This window comes from Equus asinus, chromosome 24 (genome assembly GCF_041296235.1).
Source record: "Equus asinus isolate D_3611 breed Donkey chromosome 24, EquAss-T2T_v2, whole genome shotgun sequence".
Classification (NCBI taxonomy): Eukaryota; Metazoa; Chordata; class Mammalia; order Perissodactyla; family Equidae; genus Equus; species Equus asinus.
This window is the reverse complement of record NC_091813.1, coordinates 56,156,759-56,174,532: the sequence shown is the minus strand read 5'-3', so window position 1 is coordinate 56,174,532 and position 17,774 is coordinate 56,156,759. Positions and strand designations below refer to the sequence as shown.

The 17,774-nt window shown below is 39.6% G+C and overlaps 1 protein-coding gene across 2 annotated transcripts in view; it reads right to left on the bottom strand.

The window, feature by feature from the left end:
- The window catches only part of CLVS2 (clavesin 2), a 72,399-nt gene extending 57,120 nt beyond the window's left edge, over positions 1–15,279 (bottom strand). The window contains exons 1-3 of one of the 2 annotated variants that reach the window (XM_014852935.3): positions 14,557–15,279; positions 13,182–14,111; positions 1,947–2,121 (exon numbers count right to left, since the gene is read on the bottom strand). In XM_014852935.3, coding sequence (XP_014708421.1) covers positions 1,947–2,121; positions 13,182–13,570 — 564 coding nt within the window. In that variant the 5' untranslated portion in view covers positions 13,571–14,111; positions 14,557–15,279. Of the gene's footprint in view, positions 1–1,946; positions 2,122–13,181; positions 14,112–14,504 lie in introns of both variants that reach the window. The other variant, XM_044757451.2, reaches the window with a different exon arrangement.
- Positions 15,280–17,774: the final 2,495 nt, after the last annotated feature.

Below are 17,774 nucleotides of genomic sequence, written 5' to 3'. Positions count from 1 at the left end.
CTTTTAAGTAGCTTCCCAACTGGCACGAGAAGGAATTAACACTACTTACTCAGTCTGCATCCCAGGAGAAAGGAAAGGGGACTGATGCATTTATGGGAACTACAGATAAGACAGTCCCCCACATGTAGTCAGCACAGGACCCTGCAGGGCGGGGATCACTTCCCTCTCTAACAGGAGCGCAGAGGTTTAATCTGACTGTAGCTCCTGTTGTGCTGACACTTAGCACTTAAAGACGTTCTGAGACTGGCCATGGCTAATGGAAAAGCTCTCAGATATATCCAAGTTGTCTTTTTTTCCTGCAATGACTTATCACATTACTACTCGAAGTCTCCATAAAATTTGTAAGTTGGCAAATATCAAGGTACTGAGTCTATTGCTGAGGTGGGTTTTTAAGTTTCTTAGGAATAATATGAGTTCTTCAGGCCTTCGTGCAACTAAAGTCCTAGCCTACCCCTACTGCAAAGAGAAAAGGCAGTTAAATAGGGATCCCACATGAAAGAGGCTAGGTTGCCTTTCTGTGTTAAGTAACATCGTTGGTGGTAACACATTTTCTTTACAAAGCGAAGAACACTTTATACACCGCTGGCAATAGGGCAGAATTAGGACTAATTCTCCATGATATACATATTTCCAAATATGTGTTATCTTGTGCACTCTCCCAAACCTTATTAACCGTCTCTATGGAGTTAAAAAAAAGGTGTTGTTCAAGATAAAACAGGAGCAAGGCTGACTCACCAAGAGCAAGTCAGGAAGGCTGCATGAGGAAAAACCTGTGCAGAGAAAAAGGATCAGTGTCTTATTCACTCCAGAGGCAAAATCCAAACTGTGAGTTCAATTTGGCTAAGATGTCCTGCTGCCTGGAGAAGTGGCCCATTTTTAGGGGGTCATCATCCATCAATTTAGATGCCGCTAGACACCGTCAAAAATTACCATGGAGCAGAGATCCGACTAATGTGGCTATTCAACTTTTTTTAAAAAAGTCTAACATCCTGGCCTAATGAATGACATAGATAGAATTCATTATTTTTTTTTAAAGTGCTATTTTCAGTGGTAAAAATTATAGAAATTAACCACTGACTTGCAAAGTTCTAAAATGCATGTTGAACACGCAGAGAATAAGCACTGAATAACATCATTCCAGTGTTAATTTGTAAACCTTTTTAAAAAGGTTAAATTTATTACATAAATACTGTATACAAAGTAGTATGAAGCAAAGTAGAGAGAGAGCAGAAGAAGGACATCCTAAAAGTTAAAAAAAAAATCGTCATTGGTAGGTTTATGACATGCCCCTAAATAGCAGGTTTTCCCAACCAGTTAAATGTCATTCATAGGAAGATACACCATTCCTATACAGATTCCATGTGACAGCCCTTCCACCACAAAACAAAAAAAAGAAAGAAAAAGAACACCAAAAACCCCAATTAAGTCTAGAGAAGTAATTCAAAACAGTCATTCTGTACCTTAGAGATGGAAAAAAATATTGATTGACTTTCCAATAGTTTTTTAGGCAACATAAGAGTTTTGTTGCCCATCGTATCCCAAATTCACCAACTTAAATGGAATAATGAAGCAAATATTTAATTAATTAATATCCACAGGAAAGAAAAGAGAAACAAAAGCTAGACTAAATAGCTAGTAAGTAAAATCCAAAAGGTGTTGCTTGTTCTGATTATCAAGATAAAAATCTCAGGTCATAACCCATATTTATCTTTAGACATAGTGAGGGCTTGTGTCAAGGATCACAAACTCCCGACTATTAAAAGGCCGACATCCTCAGTTTTTCTTCTATAATCTTTGTTCATTTAGTGTTTTAGTGGATGTGCTTGAAAATTGTTAAAAACTTTTGTTTTTATCATCCTTTAAGCAGATATTTGCTTTTCTAACACATTAGATAAGAGAAATCAAACATGGGAGACCAAGAAACTGGGTAATTTGTAAACCTTTACCTGGAGGCCTTCAATAGCCAATCGTAGCATGCTTGGGGTAAGTTTAGAAGCTTGCTTGAAGGTGAAGTTACTCCAGTCTATGATCAAAACAAATCCATTCACTTGAAGCTCGGGATCTTCAATCATGGCTTCTAAAGAAAGTAAGATGGCACGCAAAATATCCACCAGTGTGTACCTACCAGCAACAGAAAAGTACTGCATTAAATCTGACAACCACTCTTGTAGAAACTATAGATAGTTTTCAGCACTAAAATTCCCTTTACAAAACCTCAGGAGTCTTAAGGAGATGATTTTGTTTAAAAATTTTTTTAAAAAAGAGGTTTACTTTATATGTACTCAGAAGACATATTAGAATTTAACATGCGTGTACTTTACCAAAACGAACTACAGAGCACACAGTTTGTTTCATATTTGACAACCATTTCCTTTACCTCTGGGTCTTCCTATGATTTTCTAAAGTCTCACATCAATTACCCTAAAAACTAGGCATGGTAGTTTTAAATACCTCAAGAATGCTTTCAGTAATGCTGACATTTCATATCTTCATATTTGAGAACGAATTTTGAAGGAGTCACATCAATAAACAAAAACACTATATGTGAACAGCTCTGGTTAGGAATGTCAACAGACTTTAAATACTTATATTGGGTTTGTATCATAAAAATAAAAGAAAGAAGAAAATGTGAGACATACAGAAAGAAAGGGAGACGAATGAAAACAAAAGGGAAAATTTACCTATTACAACGCAGGCCATCCAAATTTAGGGGTTGAGACTTCATCTTTTTCTACTTGTTCCTTAGCACAGTGCCTGGCACGTTGTAGAAACCCAATAAATGCTCCTTACATTCCTGTAAAATGGACTAGACTAGAGTGCAAAGACACTAACTGTAGGTTAAAACACTGCCCAAGTGAAAGCAGTGGAAGTAAGAATGAAGATGAGAAGACAAATTTGTGAAGGATTTCAGAGCTAAACTTGTTAAAATTTGATATTTAGCTAGATGCTGGGACTAAGATTGAAGAAAGAGTAAAGAATGACACACAGATTCTAGCTTCAGAGCCTGAGTAAATGGTAAAATCTTTAATCAAAATCAATAATGCAAAAGGAGGATACAGTTGGGGACGGCTGGAAATGTAGAGTTTGTAGTACACCCAGAAAGAGATACAAAGTAAACATTTGAAAAAGTCGATCCTAAATTCAAACAGAGGTCAAGCTCAAAAATGCCGAAATCAAAAGCATACAGATCCTATGTTCAAAGAAGTGAAGGAAATAACGCAGTCAGAACTGAAGGAAAATGAGATAATTATTCTAAGAAGGGAATGCCAGCATTCTAAGAAGAATCGGCAAATTTATGGAAGATGTTAACAATTTCAATTTTGGGGCAGCCTGCATTTCAAGTTTTTTTCTCCTCAGATATTCAGGTGAAGAGGTCCAGAAAAAGCTAGACAAAAAATTCCTGACCTCAGGGAAGAGGTGGGATGGGGAGGGTGGTGGATAAAGAGTAGAAAGCACTGGCATTGAGAGGAAGTGACGGGCTCACCAGGAAGACAGTAGGAGACAGTGAGTACATATGAGGGAGTAGTTCTATTTTTAATTCTAAAAACATTTGGAGGCAAATAGAGAAAACATAGTAGTTCAGAAAGGAAGGAATAATTAACAGCGAAACTTGAGGCAATTTCTCACTTTCTCTGGGCCCCATTTTCTCATCTGCAAGATCAGTAGTTTGAAGAGAATCTCTTTAGGATCCCAGCATTAATCAAGCCTGGGGCATGGTGTCAGAAGACTCCATGATGGAATCTCTGCCCTCCCTCATTAGCTGTGCAACTGTGGACATGTCGTTGATTTATAATTCCAAGGATCAGCTCTCTTGTATGAAAAAATAGAAATACCTATGATTATCTCACTGGCAGTGGTGGAGGTTGGGGCAGGGGTCGGGGGCAGGAAGAGAATTCAATTCAAAGACAGTATCTAAGTGAAAATATTTGAATAATGCCAGGTATACAGCAGGTGTTCAGTAAATGGTGGTTAGAATACACACATAGCATATGTTTTGTTGTAATGGTAACCATAGACATAATGTACTAGGTAAGGTATAATCAGAACTGAAGAATATTGTTTGTACGTTTTACTTAAAAGGTTAATGATAGGCATTAGATAGTTCATTACTACTGGAAAAGGCAAGGGTCAAGAGATTATTTTTTAAATTTCTGGAAAGTATACAGGCTATTTATAGACCTAAGAATGTGGCATCCCAAAATACTTCCTGAATACATAATAAGATCTTTTAAGAAGATAACAAAACTTTTTGTAGAGCTCTATTTCTTATTTGTCTTTAGATCTGTGATATGTGTATGACTGAATACCTTTATCTGTCACTTCGGCGTTGGCCTACCTTCTTTTTAAACATAATGCGCTAATACAGTGTTATGACCAAAAGCCTATAAACCTACAAAGACTGGAAAGTTGGAGCAGCAAGGCTGTATCTCTGGTTAAAATTTAGACTCCCCCTCAAAAAATATTCATTTTAATTTCTGAAATTTATAATAATATCATGGGAAAGAAAATTAAAAATTAGAAAAGGCCAACTTAGAACATTCCTCTCATTATACTCATTCTTATGGTACCTTTAAGAATACCAAATAGCATTAATACTAAAATAGCATTAAGTAAAACTTGAATCTGAAATCGGCTTTGGAAGGATGATGTATTGTACACAGTAAGAATAAACCATGGCACCAGTAAAAGCTGAAAATAAGAGGCAATTTGTTTTAATTAACACACTTTAAGTACGGTTTTCAAAAACTGTGTCCAAATCAAGAGAAAAATTTATATATATATATATATATTATTTTTCCAAGAATAAAATAAGAATAAAAGAATAAAGGCCAATCCCAGGATCATCAATGAACAAAAAAAGGTTTGCAAAGTTTTCAAGAGTAAATCTAACCAAGTTTTTAATTTAATATCTTGTTCTAAGAAGAGAACTAAATGATCTTTATATAAATCACATTAATGTATAAGTTTAAGAAAAGAAACATAAAAACATCCTAGCTAACCACATTCAAAGGGCAGGTCAAAACCATTCTCAACACTCAAGTCCTCTGTTGTCAAACATGTCACATTACCACCATTAGCAGCTCAGCGGGCTATTACTAAGCCGAACACTATTACGTGAGACTTTGCCAAAGTCTGTAAAATATCTTTCAAAGAAAAGGAACTTTTCATGAACTTTATATCTTAAGGAATCCTACCTTCACTCTTCTCTTTGAAATTATTTCTAACTGTTATAATCTACAAATTAGAGTTCACTACAATAAGTATTACACAAATCCGTGTTTGGGGTTTACACCGCAATTGTAGGAGCTCCACCATTGCTATTCTTCCCTTGTATGTTGGAAGAAAGCCATAAATAACAAACTAGCACATTAATGCAGCTCTTGACTCTGGCTCGTGCTTCCCAAAATAGCATCAAGTAAAGCCCGAATCTGCAATCAGCTCGGAGAAGATGATGCATAGCATGGAGTAAGAAGGAACAATAACACTAGTGAGGAATTTCACAAGTGGGACACCAGATTACGTAGACCATTGCTCTTGAAAGAAATTAGAGCTGCCATAACTTGTAAAAACCACATGGAGAAGACTTTGATACCCATATGTCCTATTTACTACCCGTGCAATCAAGATCAGGGAAGCTTCTTCTGGCTAGGTAAGGATTTTCGGGGTTACCCGGCCTGTGCTTCTCTCTTGGGGTTCACAGCATCTCATCCTCTACCACAATTTACAATCAGTGCAGAGGAACTGAAATCACAAACAGATCATTTTCTTCCTACCTTCTAACCCTTTCTTTCAGCCTGACAGGGAAGAACTGGCATCTTGGCATCACATTGAGCAGCACAACAGCAGGAAATCTCCCTTTGTCACTAAATCAATCAGCCATTATTAAATTCTTCATTAAGGCTGTCCCCGCCCCTCAGTTTTCATTGTCAAGTTTTCTAACATCTGAAGCACTTCCTGTCAGAAAGGTGCTAGGGGGAGTGATGAAGGAAAAGAATTACCTTTACTAAAGCTTCAGGGTATCGTTAATGATAAAGCTGATGAGCACATCTAGGTGTTTTATATTACTGAGTGGTTGTAATAATAAAACCTTTATCTATGTAATCAGTTAAGATCTCCAAAGCAATTTCAAATGCATTATCTTAATCCCAAAACAAGCCCATAGTCTCTGTGCTGACTTTGTCCTATTACTTTGGAGATGAGGACAAAGATGAGGTCTGAGAATTTTAGAGATGAAGACTCAGGGTCTCAGAGAATTTAAACAGTTTGCCCAGAATCACCAGTGGAGTAAAGCAGGGAGCCTAGATGAGAAGTCGAGTCTTTCTCTCCATTCCCTATGGTGCCTTATACTTAGAACAGAGTTTGATGAATAGCTGTTCTGTTTTTTCATGTCTCAGTGGCATAATGTGTGTCACAAGATAGATCAGGAAATCAATACCAACATGGCGCCACGCCAGGTACCAGGGCACAGTCCAGCCTGGCCCCAGCAGGGGCTTTAGTGAAGGAAAAGCAACAAGACATTCATAAGAGTCAAGACGGGAAGAGGTAAAGTCTACAAATCCTGGAGAAAATATGAACTCCGGAACATCCATCTGTCTGGCTTGTATCCCTGAGCACAGAAGATGAGCTGTCTGAGCGAGGCTGTGGGAATGTAGGTGAGTGAGGACAAGAGAATCATCAGAAATGAAACACCTAGAGGAAAAATGTCTTTCTTTGAAAAAAGAAAAAAGTGCACCTACTACCACCAAAATAAAATAAAACAAAACAGAACCGTGCTGGAAAAATATAAATGTATCAGAAAGGCAACTCTTCTTTTCAGGGCAGAATACTCAAAGCCAAGTGTTGGCCTACTACAGTCTTTGCCTTCAGAAGATTTATTCTAGCAACTTAACTTTCCGTTTTTTGTTTTTTTTTTTTTTAAGATTTTATTTTTTCCTTTTTCTCCCCAAAGCCCCCCGGTACATAGTTGTGTATTCTTCGTTGTGGGTTCTTCTAGTTGTGGCATGTGGGACGCCGCCTCAGCGTGGTCCGACGAGCAGTGCCATGTCCGCGCCCAGGATTCGAACTGACGAAACACCGGGCCGCCTGCAGCGGAGCGCGCGAACTTAACCACTCGGCCACGGGGCCAGCCCCTTAACTTTCCGTTTTTAACTGTCTGTACTCTGATGTTTAATCAAGATTTTCTAAACTATAGATGGAATTTTTTTCATTATCAGAGCTTGATTTTTCAATAGAATTGTATTTAATTGTTTTTCCCTAGACTTATGTTGGTAACTGTCTATACACACAAAAAAAGTTTGACCAACTCACTTACTAGTTGTATGGTCATTGGTGAAATACTTAACCGCACTGTGCTTCCATTTCATCATCAGAAAAATGTGGATATTAACAGGACCTGCCCTGTATCATCACGATAAAGATTTAATAAGTCAATGTTTGTGAAGTTCTTAAGAGTGCCTGGCACATAACACATGATATCAAAGTGTTCTGAATGAACGAGGTAATTAATTAATTATTTAAAATGGAACAATAAAAGGTTGAATTCCATTAATGAAGTAGGGATGCTCTCTCTGTACAGCACGGGATAGCCAGCAGCTGCACTTCTGCCTTGAACTTCCAGCACTGGCAAACAGTACCGTCATTCAGAACTTACAACGTCCCTGGTAGTTATTTAAAAGCTTTTCATGTTTTTGCTTCCCAGAGAGGTTGTACGTCCCTTGATGGTACAAAGAATGTATTATGTGTCTTTATTTGCCCCTAGCATCTACTAAATTTCTATTTACATAGCCAATACTCAACTAAAGTGTACTTTAAAAAAAAATGATTTGAATCAAGTACCATTTGCTCAGTTTGTTACTTGATGTTATAAAGACCCAACATACAGGGACATCCTCTCCCTCATGTCAATAGTGCCGCTTATTATGTTAATGAAATATATGTACCTGCCCTCAGTGATGCAAAAGAGCTCAATCTTTTGCCAGGATGGAGGAAACGTACTAATTTACTAAGGATAATTTATTAACTTGGTAACTGTTGGGTCATGTTTTAAAATGTCTTTTAACACTACTTTCAAGGCATCCTTTCGGTGCCCTGTAGTGACCTCAAATCCTTTGCTTCTCTTCAACTTTGTTTAAAGTTGCGTATTTGAAATGTGAACATAGCCTGGTTCAGGCCAGCCTCAATCAACATCCTCCTGAAGGCTGGCACTCTTGGTCTTTGCTATTATTTCAGGATTATGTCACTAATTACTGCATAATTGCCCCAGTTTTTAGGGACTGTCCTACTTTTTCAGAGATTTGTCCCAATATGCCACTAAGATTTCTCAGGAAAGTTTTTCTATCCCCCATTTTCCATGGTATGAACCAAGGGCATAGTTTGGAATAAGCTGCAGTTTCCAGAATATTTGTTAAGGGTCTCCCTATGAAGAAGTGACACTGAAGCTCTGCTAGGACAGAAACCCCATGGAATCCATGCCTGCCTTTGCTAGTTTTGACTTAATCTCAAGATCCACCCATAACACAGCACAATAACACCTCCAGGATTTTGCAGGTAAGGATTCCTGACCCTGCCCAGATATCTAACACTGTGAAGCAAAAAGCTGAGGAAGATTTTATTACTTTAATAAACTGAGACAAGAAGCCTTGAAAAATCAGGCCAAAAATATTAAGCCAACTTTTTTTTCAAGATTACTGAGTATGAGTTTTTCTCCCTAATTATCTAGTTAATTGTCCTTGACTGTATTAATCTGTTCCTAGTCATTTTTACTTTGTTTTGTCTTACCTTATTTTAGTTTAGTTCTAGAGAAGAGTAAAGCATTGTGCCTCGGATTAAAGCAAACCTGTATAGTCTATGGCTGTTTTTAAAATTTTAATCTATAATCATCATAACCTTATTTTAATCTGGAGAATGCCCACATTATTTTAATAAATGGGAGCATAATCATAATTCAATCTGAAGCTGCAAATAGGTGATCATTTCTTTAATATTTTATTTTTTAATGAAAAATCCACGTAATAGGAACAAACTGAAAACAATGTCTTTTAGGCAAATTCCAGGATAAGTTAGAGGACCATAGCAATGTCTGACCAGTCAGTCTTCTACAGAACCCTTCTAGAGCTTCAGTACTGTAAGTGATAATCAATGTCCATTAGGACAAGCCAAACATAGTGCAAGATGGTCTGTACTTTCTGAATTGCCACTATATCAAGAATCATTTCAGTTCAGCTGTATTTAACTGTTTTATAATGGTTATTACTCAGATTCCAGAGAAATGGTTGCTTCCTGTACTAAAGTATGGAGAACTCCTTTATAAGTTTAATAAGGTAAAATTTGCAGGCTGACTGACAAATTACAGGCCAGCTATCAGACTACATGTCATTATTCTGTTTCAGGTGACACAAATTTAACTCATGAATACTCCCAATGATAAGGTGCCAGTGGATTTCAACTTCTCAGATATCTGCTCTCATGCCCTAGGGTCTAGACCGTATCTACTTTCATTCCAAACTTCCTTTTCTTAAGGTAATGTTATTTCTTCTAGCTTCATGGTGCGTTATCCTCACACTCTGGTGCTGAAATCAGGTGGACAATTTGGAGGTATCTGCCAAGTCCTAAGCAGGGCACTGTCACTCAAGAAAGAAACACAGCATGCAATGCACGGAAGGCTACCGCATCCCGTGGATGTAGCACAACAATCCACTCGTTTCTAATTTTGTGGAATTTACTTTTATTTTCACAAATTATGCTAGACAAGGAGATAAAATTGTTTGAAGCTTTTCCAAGGTACAGCCTGTTCAACAAATGTAATAAATCATCTGAGCCTGTTCTATTCTTTTTTTAAAAAACCGCAGACCACACTGAGAGTCACTTTAACATTTCAGTATTTCGATTGTTGGTTTTTAGATTTATTAGAAGGTGAGTACACTGTAAATATTATTATTTGAGCTTTATCTGCTTGAAGATTCCACGTCTTTTGTAAAGGCTTTGGAAATGGTCCATTTCTTTGCAATAACCTGAAACTGACCTGCACTACTCTGCAGTAGAAAGAGACACTATTTTATTTATAGTCACCATCTCACACACACTTACTGTTTCCAGTCTCCTGAGGAGCACAGAAACTGTCCTACAAATTTAATATAGGAGAAAGTATCAGATAACTTCCTAATTAGAATTCATTTCTTTAAAAAAAACGCGTAGCTCAATTAAACTCAAATATTTATTGAGGATTAACTCAAGCTCGGGTGCTATTATAAATATAGTGTAAGGCTTGGTCTTATTTTGTTAAACAGATCGATTATTTCAGAGGTTTTTGCAAAAGTTTTTAAAATTCACTAAAAAAAATCTTGCTTTTCCCTTTGGGAAGTTGGAAACAACTTGTTTTCTTCTACCACATTTCTGGAATTTCCCTGAGTAATCCTGGACATTCCCACCTATTGTTTCTCTAAAACAATGTTATTTTATTTCTTTGAAACAATGCTACTTTTTGAAAAGTTGTTGAAAACCAGGTAATTCACTGACCAACTCAAGGAAAGTGGTCAGAATTCTGTTCAGATGTGCGGTCTTCTCCAGAGACCCAGGTTGTTTATACTGGAGGATCAGCGCAGGAAGGGGAGACATCTGATTCACAAAACAGAGGAGGGATGAGGAGCAAGAGAATTTGGCAAGTGCCATATCCACCTAACAGAGCAATGGTAAGTTTAACATCTAGGGAAGATAGCTGAGACTTTTGTAGTAGTCAGGTCAGATAAGACTTGATTCTGGATAGTGGAGGAAGAAAGGGGACTCAGGCCAAAGGTAGGAGAAGGGCTGGTGACACCCTGGTGCTGTGAGAAAGGCAGCTGACTTGCAGGTTTCGGGGCAGTTCTTAGGCCCGTATCCCAAAGATTAAGGTTTACAGAGGATGCCAAGAGGATAGATCTGTTTATCCACTAGTCCTTGTTATTGGGTCTATGTAGATCTGGGATGGGGGGAAAGTAGGGAGGAGGAAAGAATGACATTTTTTTTAAAGAATAGAGGAGGAGGAAACTCAACTGAATTTTAAACAAGCTCTTAATAACTGCACACCTTTTGACCTTGATACACTCTAACTTCTTGATTATACCTGTTCATTTCCAACCATAGAAATAAAATTCACAATTGTTAGTCTATAGGTCCTGATAGGGTATTTTTACAGGACATAGCTTCTCATTTTTAATTTCATACACACAAAATTTTAATATTTAAGATTTTGTGTAGATTTAATGAAAATTTATGTATAGCAATTAATAAATCTCCTCCCATTGTAGATTTCCAGGGGGATAGACTTTGATTACTAGTAAGTTATCCTTTATACAAAAGCATGAGATAGGCAACTAAAACATAGTTTCCTTAGTAAATCTGGAATAATCAACTTCCCATATACATGAGAACTATAAGTGACTTTCATCTTAATTAAGTTTATGAATCAGTGTGAATATTAGTTCACTTACCGAAATAAACGAAAATAGGTCTGACATTTATGCATGTCTCTCTGAATGCAATCTGCCCCCCTAGTCATGTCTTTAACAGACTTCGAGACACGTTTAAATATAAAATTTCCACAGCTCCCATTTCACTGTAGCTCAATAAAGTTCCAATCTAACTGACATATGGAATATTAGGTTCTTTCATGAATAAATTTTTGAATTTTGTTACATACAACAATTGGTTTGCATGATCTTACAATGTACTTGTGGCAGATAAAAAAATAAAAACTTTTTAAAGAGAAACTGTGGTCAAATGATGGCATTTCATGGTCCTTTAAACTTTGATACCAGATAAAAAGTGGAGTAAGATTTCTATAACTAACCTAGGTAAGTAACAGAACTCCATCCCCTCAATGGCTGCCTCTCTCTATGAGTTTCTTAGCTTTGTGATTCTTCAGGTAGTAGTTTGTCTTTATATTTGCCTAAAAATTAATCAGAGTAGTTCTCAACCTAGAATTACAGAGAAAATGTGACCAATGAAAGAGTAAAAACCAGGTGAAAACATTAATTTACATCCTAAGATCCTAAGACTCTGAGAAGCCTATCTAGAGAGCTATAAGATCTATAAGATTTCTCACTGTAAGAAAGTAAAAGTCTGTTACAATTGCTCCAGAGCTGCTTTAAACTAACCAGATGCATCCAAAGTCACCATTCACAGAACTAAAAATACACCAATATTTTAACAACCAGCTTCTTATGATTCAGAGTTCTGGTAACATTTTTAAGCTCCATGAAATATATTTAACATTGAACTTAATTGAAACTACCCTACACAAAAGCCTTTTATGATTTCTTATTTCTTTCAGCCTGAGAAAATAATTCTGATTGAAGCAGCAGAAGGGTCACTCTCTGCATTCTTCCATTATAACGTAGATGAAATAAGAATATTATTTCTCTCCCATTAAAAAGCAAGAGACCTCATAAAGCCTACCAACTCACATAGCTGAGCATTTTCCACTTCCTTCCAAAAGATGAAAAATCACATCAGACAGGAAACATATTCTTTAGATCAGTGACAGGTGTAGAGCAAGCACACCAGTCAGCCTTTATTTTCAGTGTCGGTAGGCATGCTCAGTGACAGAGGCTACAACTCTTCCTTTTCATTGAAGTGACACTCATGATATTATTCCTTCGTCTACACATCACCAAGCAGAAAAGTTCCCAAGCTATAAAACTATTTGATCTTGGTTGAATGCCAGGCATTCTTAAAAATAAAACCTCAGTACTAAGGAGAGAGATGATGATGATGGTGGTGGTGGTGATGATGATGATGATGATGATGAATCTAGTTTAAGAATTTCTTAAGGAGGAAGGAGGAGACGTTGTCTCCATTCTTATACTCATTTCTCAACAGAACAGTAGACTTATTCAAAAGGTAAAAAATTTAGCAGCTTTATTTAGAATTTGAATGATTGCAGCACAAGAATATGGTTCAGGAAGCACTTACAGCTGCAGTAGAAACTGGGTACTAGTGAAGAAAGAGTGTGAAAGATAAAAATAAAAGCCCTCCTCCCACTCCCAGGGGCACCCACCAAAAACTCATTTTTTAGTTCCAATTTCTCTTTTTTCCCAGCCAAATGAAAAACATCAAAGCTGTAAAACTATGAGACTATTCAGGGTAAATTTTGGAAAATGGGAAAGTAAAAATATCCCTTGTGCAAGTTTGGATTGAGGATTTACCTGCTCTGATCCCAGTTGGCAGCGAAGAGGACTAGAATCTTCCTGCCATAGTGGTCCAGGTTGGCCAGGCCCCCTGGGAAGCCATCCTTCAGTGCCTGCTTGATGCCAGGGTCAGTGGCCTTGAAGCTTTTGAACATATCCAGGTTCTGCTGCCGGTACTCAAAGTATTGGGCCAGAAGGCGGAAGGCCTCAAAGTGATGAAACTTCCTGGCCCGCAAGAAGCGTAAGATGAAGGCATCATCCGTGCGCAGAAATCCAATGTCTGGCCTGGTGATGACCATATCCCTCACTTCCTGGATGTCCTGGTGCAGTGTGTCCGGGTTCTCGTTGAGCTCCAGGCGAGCTTTCTCCAGAGTCTCAGGAGAGAGACCAGCTTGTAAATGAGTCATTGTTCTGCTTGTTCCTGAGCCTTCCCTTCCTTTTGCTGACCGTCCCACAGCAAACCTGGCACTTGCCACCACCACACTCTGGCCTCCAGATCTCGCAGCTGCCTGCTTCCTCTTCTTTACAGGAAATTATTTGTCTTGGTGTCCAATCAAAAACCCTGTTGCTCCTGCTTTCCCACAGCTTTTCTGTGGGCTATATAAACTTCTTTCTCCACTCGCTAAAAACAATGCCCCACTTCGGGTCCCTCTTCTCTTTTCTTTAAAGAGATGTGGACCTTTGGCGGACCCAGCACTCCTCTTCTTGTCCTTTCTCTCCCCTAACAAAACACCCCTAATCGCACCCAGCACAGTTGGCGCTGATCTTGGTACTGTACTCTTCTCTTCCAAGATGTAACACAAACAACCCCCACGCACATCTCAGCCCCAGCTCTGTGATGCTTCTGCGGTCCCCACTGAAGGATGCGCCTGCCAGGATAACGATGGGAATTCTGATTAATAATAAGGTGGCTCTTCAGCGCTGAGCTCCAGGGCGGGGAGAGGGCGTCTTCGCCAGAGAAAAAAAAGAGAGAGAAAAAAAAGAAGAGGGGAAAGGAGCTTATTTCTCCTTCTACTTATTCAAATATGCTATTTTTAAGACATTTGTGGGATTTTATTTAAAATGATTATGATCCAATTAGGTGGAGATGCTGCACAGAGCGCACCTTCCCCCTCCCCTCCTAGATACACCGTGATCTCACAAGGCACCAGAAGGGTTTTTGGTGGCGTTGGCACCAGCGTGGGCTCCCCCAACCCCCACCCCCAACTTCTGCCTCCCTCTAGCCGTTTATCTCATGGGACTTGCCGCTGGGGCTGGGGGGTTGGGGAGAAGAGGTGGGAATGTACGTTTCAAAGGGGGGGGTGAGAAGAGGAGTGGAGAATAAAATTTAAATGTCTCTACCTTTTCTATATAACCCCAAAGCAAGAGAGAAGAAAGAGCAACCGGCTCCTACCAGCACACCCGGAGGCGGGGACGCTAAGCAATGCGGCACTCCCCGGCATCCATCAGCCGCGGCTTCAGCGGCGTCGGCGGCAGCAGCATCAACTCCTCTCGGTGGGATGGAGCAAGCAGGGAAGAGAGGCAGTAGCGGGGACCCGGGCCGAAGACGCACTGGGGAGCAGCCGTGGCCACATCGTCCGCAAGCAGCCCGCTGCCTCTCCCAGTAGAAGGGGTGGGGGTGCACGGCTAGGGCCACCGCTGTCCCAGGTCCTCACCCGGCCCTGCCATTCTCGCCTTCGGGAGAGGAGAATGGAGGGAGCGGGATTCGAACGCCGGGATGGAGAAGGCCACGCGGGCGGCCGCCGCCTTTGTGCGCCCGGAGCCGCCGGGGCCGGGGTCGTGCGGGGCGGCTGCAGCGGGACGCGGGCCTCTCCCGAGCGCGCCCGGGTGGCGGGACTCAGGCGCGCCCCTCCGGGCTACTGCTGCTGCTGCTGCTGCTGCTGCTGCTGCTGCTGCTGCTGCGGCTCCGGCTGCCGCTGCTAAAAGAGGACTCGGCACAGCCCAACTCCTCTCTAATTATCCCAGCACAGATCTCGCTGCGACGTAAGCACTCACTCAGCTCGCGCACGCACTCCGCTCCCCGCTCCCTCACCCGTCGGGGTAGAACGACAATTTCCGCGGCATTCAAATATCCCGAGCCCCAAGTTAAGCCTGCTCCTTGTCCCCACTCCCCGGCAGGCTAGTCGGGCGAGCATCGCCTGGCCAGGCGGGGCAGCGACGTCTTGTAGCCTCCCCACGCCCCTCGCTCACCCTTTGTGTACAAGACCCCTGAGCGGCCAGGCGAGTAGCTGTTGTAGATGGTAATTCACATTGACACACATTTTCTAGTTCCCGTAGGAGGTAATTTTGATGTGGAAGGAGTACAGGAACATTTTGTACTTTCTGTGTTTGTTGTTGACACAAATGTTTAATTTAGAAAAGAAGACTAGAGTGGTTCCAAGGCATTGTGTTGATGATTAAGCTTCCAGAGGAACTTATATGAATAGTATTTCATCCATAAACTCTGGCTGCTAAATTCCTTTTGAAGAGGATGAAAATGAGCACCGGAAAAAAAAATAAAATAAACGGTGCTCAGAGGAAGGAAAAATAGGTCCTCCTTGACTCACTTCTCATCTCACAATAAAGCAAATATTTCTGGAGACATATATGATCCTTCCCTCAGTTTTTTTTCATCGGTATTCTAGAATCATCATAAATGAACAGGAGTCTTTGAGCTTAAGATGACTATCTATGGATTTGAGGAAAAGGAATGTTTTCTATTCTCAAAGCACAACATGTATTACTGAGCATGTCACTAGGGCAACTTTCGGTTTACAGACTGTAGAACCGGGTCCTGAGTTCAAGTCAACTCAATGCAAGAAATGTTTACTGAGACCCGCTAGGCGGGGCATTATCCTCGATTATATGGGTAGATGATCTTGAAGATAAGAAAACATTGTCACCTTTGAGGACTAATAGAACCCTCAGGTTACAGGCGCACACGTTGTTTTTGTTCTCATGTTGATAGTGTTGACAGAAAGAGACAAAGAAAGAGAGGGATGGCAGACCTATACTGTTTTGTTAAATTAATGCAAAGTAATGTAGGAACCAGAATAAGAAAATGAATTACGCCCACATACGCACACACAAACACACGCATATCCACACACATATAGTCATTATTCTCAAGGAATTTACATTTTAAGGGGGAGAGGCAGAAAATAAACTCTGTAAATGTGTGCATATCGCATATACACACTATATATATTGAAGACCCTTCTAGGACTTTATGTAATTATGACTCTCAAAAGCATTCTGAATCTAATATTAACCGTTAAATAATTTGGTTTCCATTTCAGAAAATTTTGAAAAATTCCGTTTTGGCCACTGTTCTAGAAATTGAAGAAAATGTGTCTTATCTCAACAGTATAAAGAGGTTTTATCCATTAGCAATATGGAGAGATAGTTCTCCATGGATCTCTCGTGCTCATGCATGTCTTTTGAGCAAGGCACTAACTGCTGTCTTTTCCAGACTATCTTTTCAAGGCCGTGTGTATAGTGAACAACCATGGAAGAGCCTTGCAAGCTAGAGATAGTACCTCCATCTGAACGAGGGGTAGGTTTGCTTAGAGCTTTGCAAGATAGAGATAGTGTCTCTCTCCTGAGCAAAGAGCAGTCAGGCTTATTTGGGTTTGGGTTCCCTCAACTCAGAGCTACTCCTGTAACACCACCCACTGTGTGTGCAAATACTACCTGACCCTCTTCTCTTAGGCTTGTGGGAACTGGGCCTCAGGAAACCAGCACAAAATATGCTGATACTCAGACCACCTGCTGCGGCTGAGTCTTTCTTCTCTAACTCAGGAGTTTTGCATCTGCTACCTGCATCCATGAAACTGTGGCCAGCTAACTTGTTAACTTAAAAGTAGGGTTAAATCTGGGCTGGCCCCGTGGCCGAGTGGTTAAGTGTGCGCGCTCCGCTGCAGGCAGCACAGTGTTTCGTTGGTTCGATCCTTGGGAGCCAACATGGCACTGCTCATCAAACCATGCTGAGGCAGTGTCCCACATGCCACAACTAGAAGGACCCACAACCAAGAATATACAACTATGTACTGGGGGGCTTTGGGGAGAAAAAGAAAAAAAATAAAATGTTTAAAAAAGAAAAAAAAGTAGGGTTAAATCTTAGATCCTCCAAGGTGCTTACAAGACAATTGCTTAACTTTGTTCTCTGAGATGAAAATATTAGACCACATTTTTAGAAAGAAATGTATAAAGTAAAATAAAATTAGTTGGTCTGTTATATGGTGTGACCTATATTTAATGATATTTTTATTATTTATCAATAATAGAATTGCCTCAAATAAGGTTCATTTTAATATATCAATATATCATATAAATAGCTTCTATCATGCAGTGGGGTTTTGGGAGTAGGTCAATAGGTAGATATAAAAATATTTTTCATTATGTTTACAGACTATTGAGTCTTTCTTCCAGTGATTGTACTGTTAGTCTCTCTTTACTTGTACATTTGAAGTCAGTTCTAAAACCAACATAAATATACAAAGCCATCTAAGAATTTAACACGGTGTTTATCAAAATGACTTCAGAACATTTGATTCTCATTCAATATTAATTTACTTTGCCAAATTAATGCAAAGTTCTGTAGGAACTAGAATATGAGAATAAATTAACGAA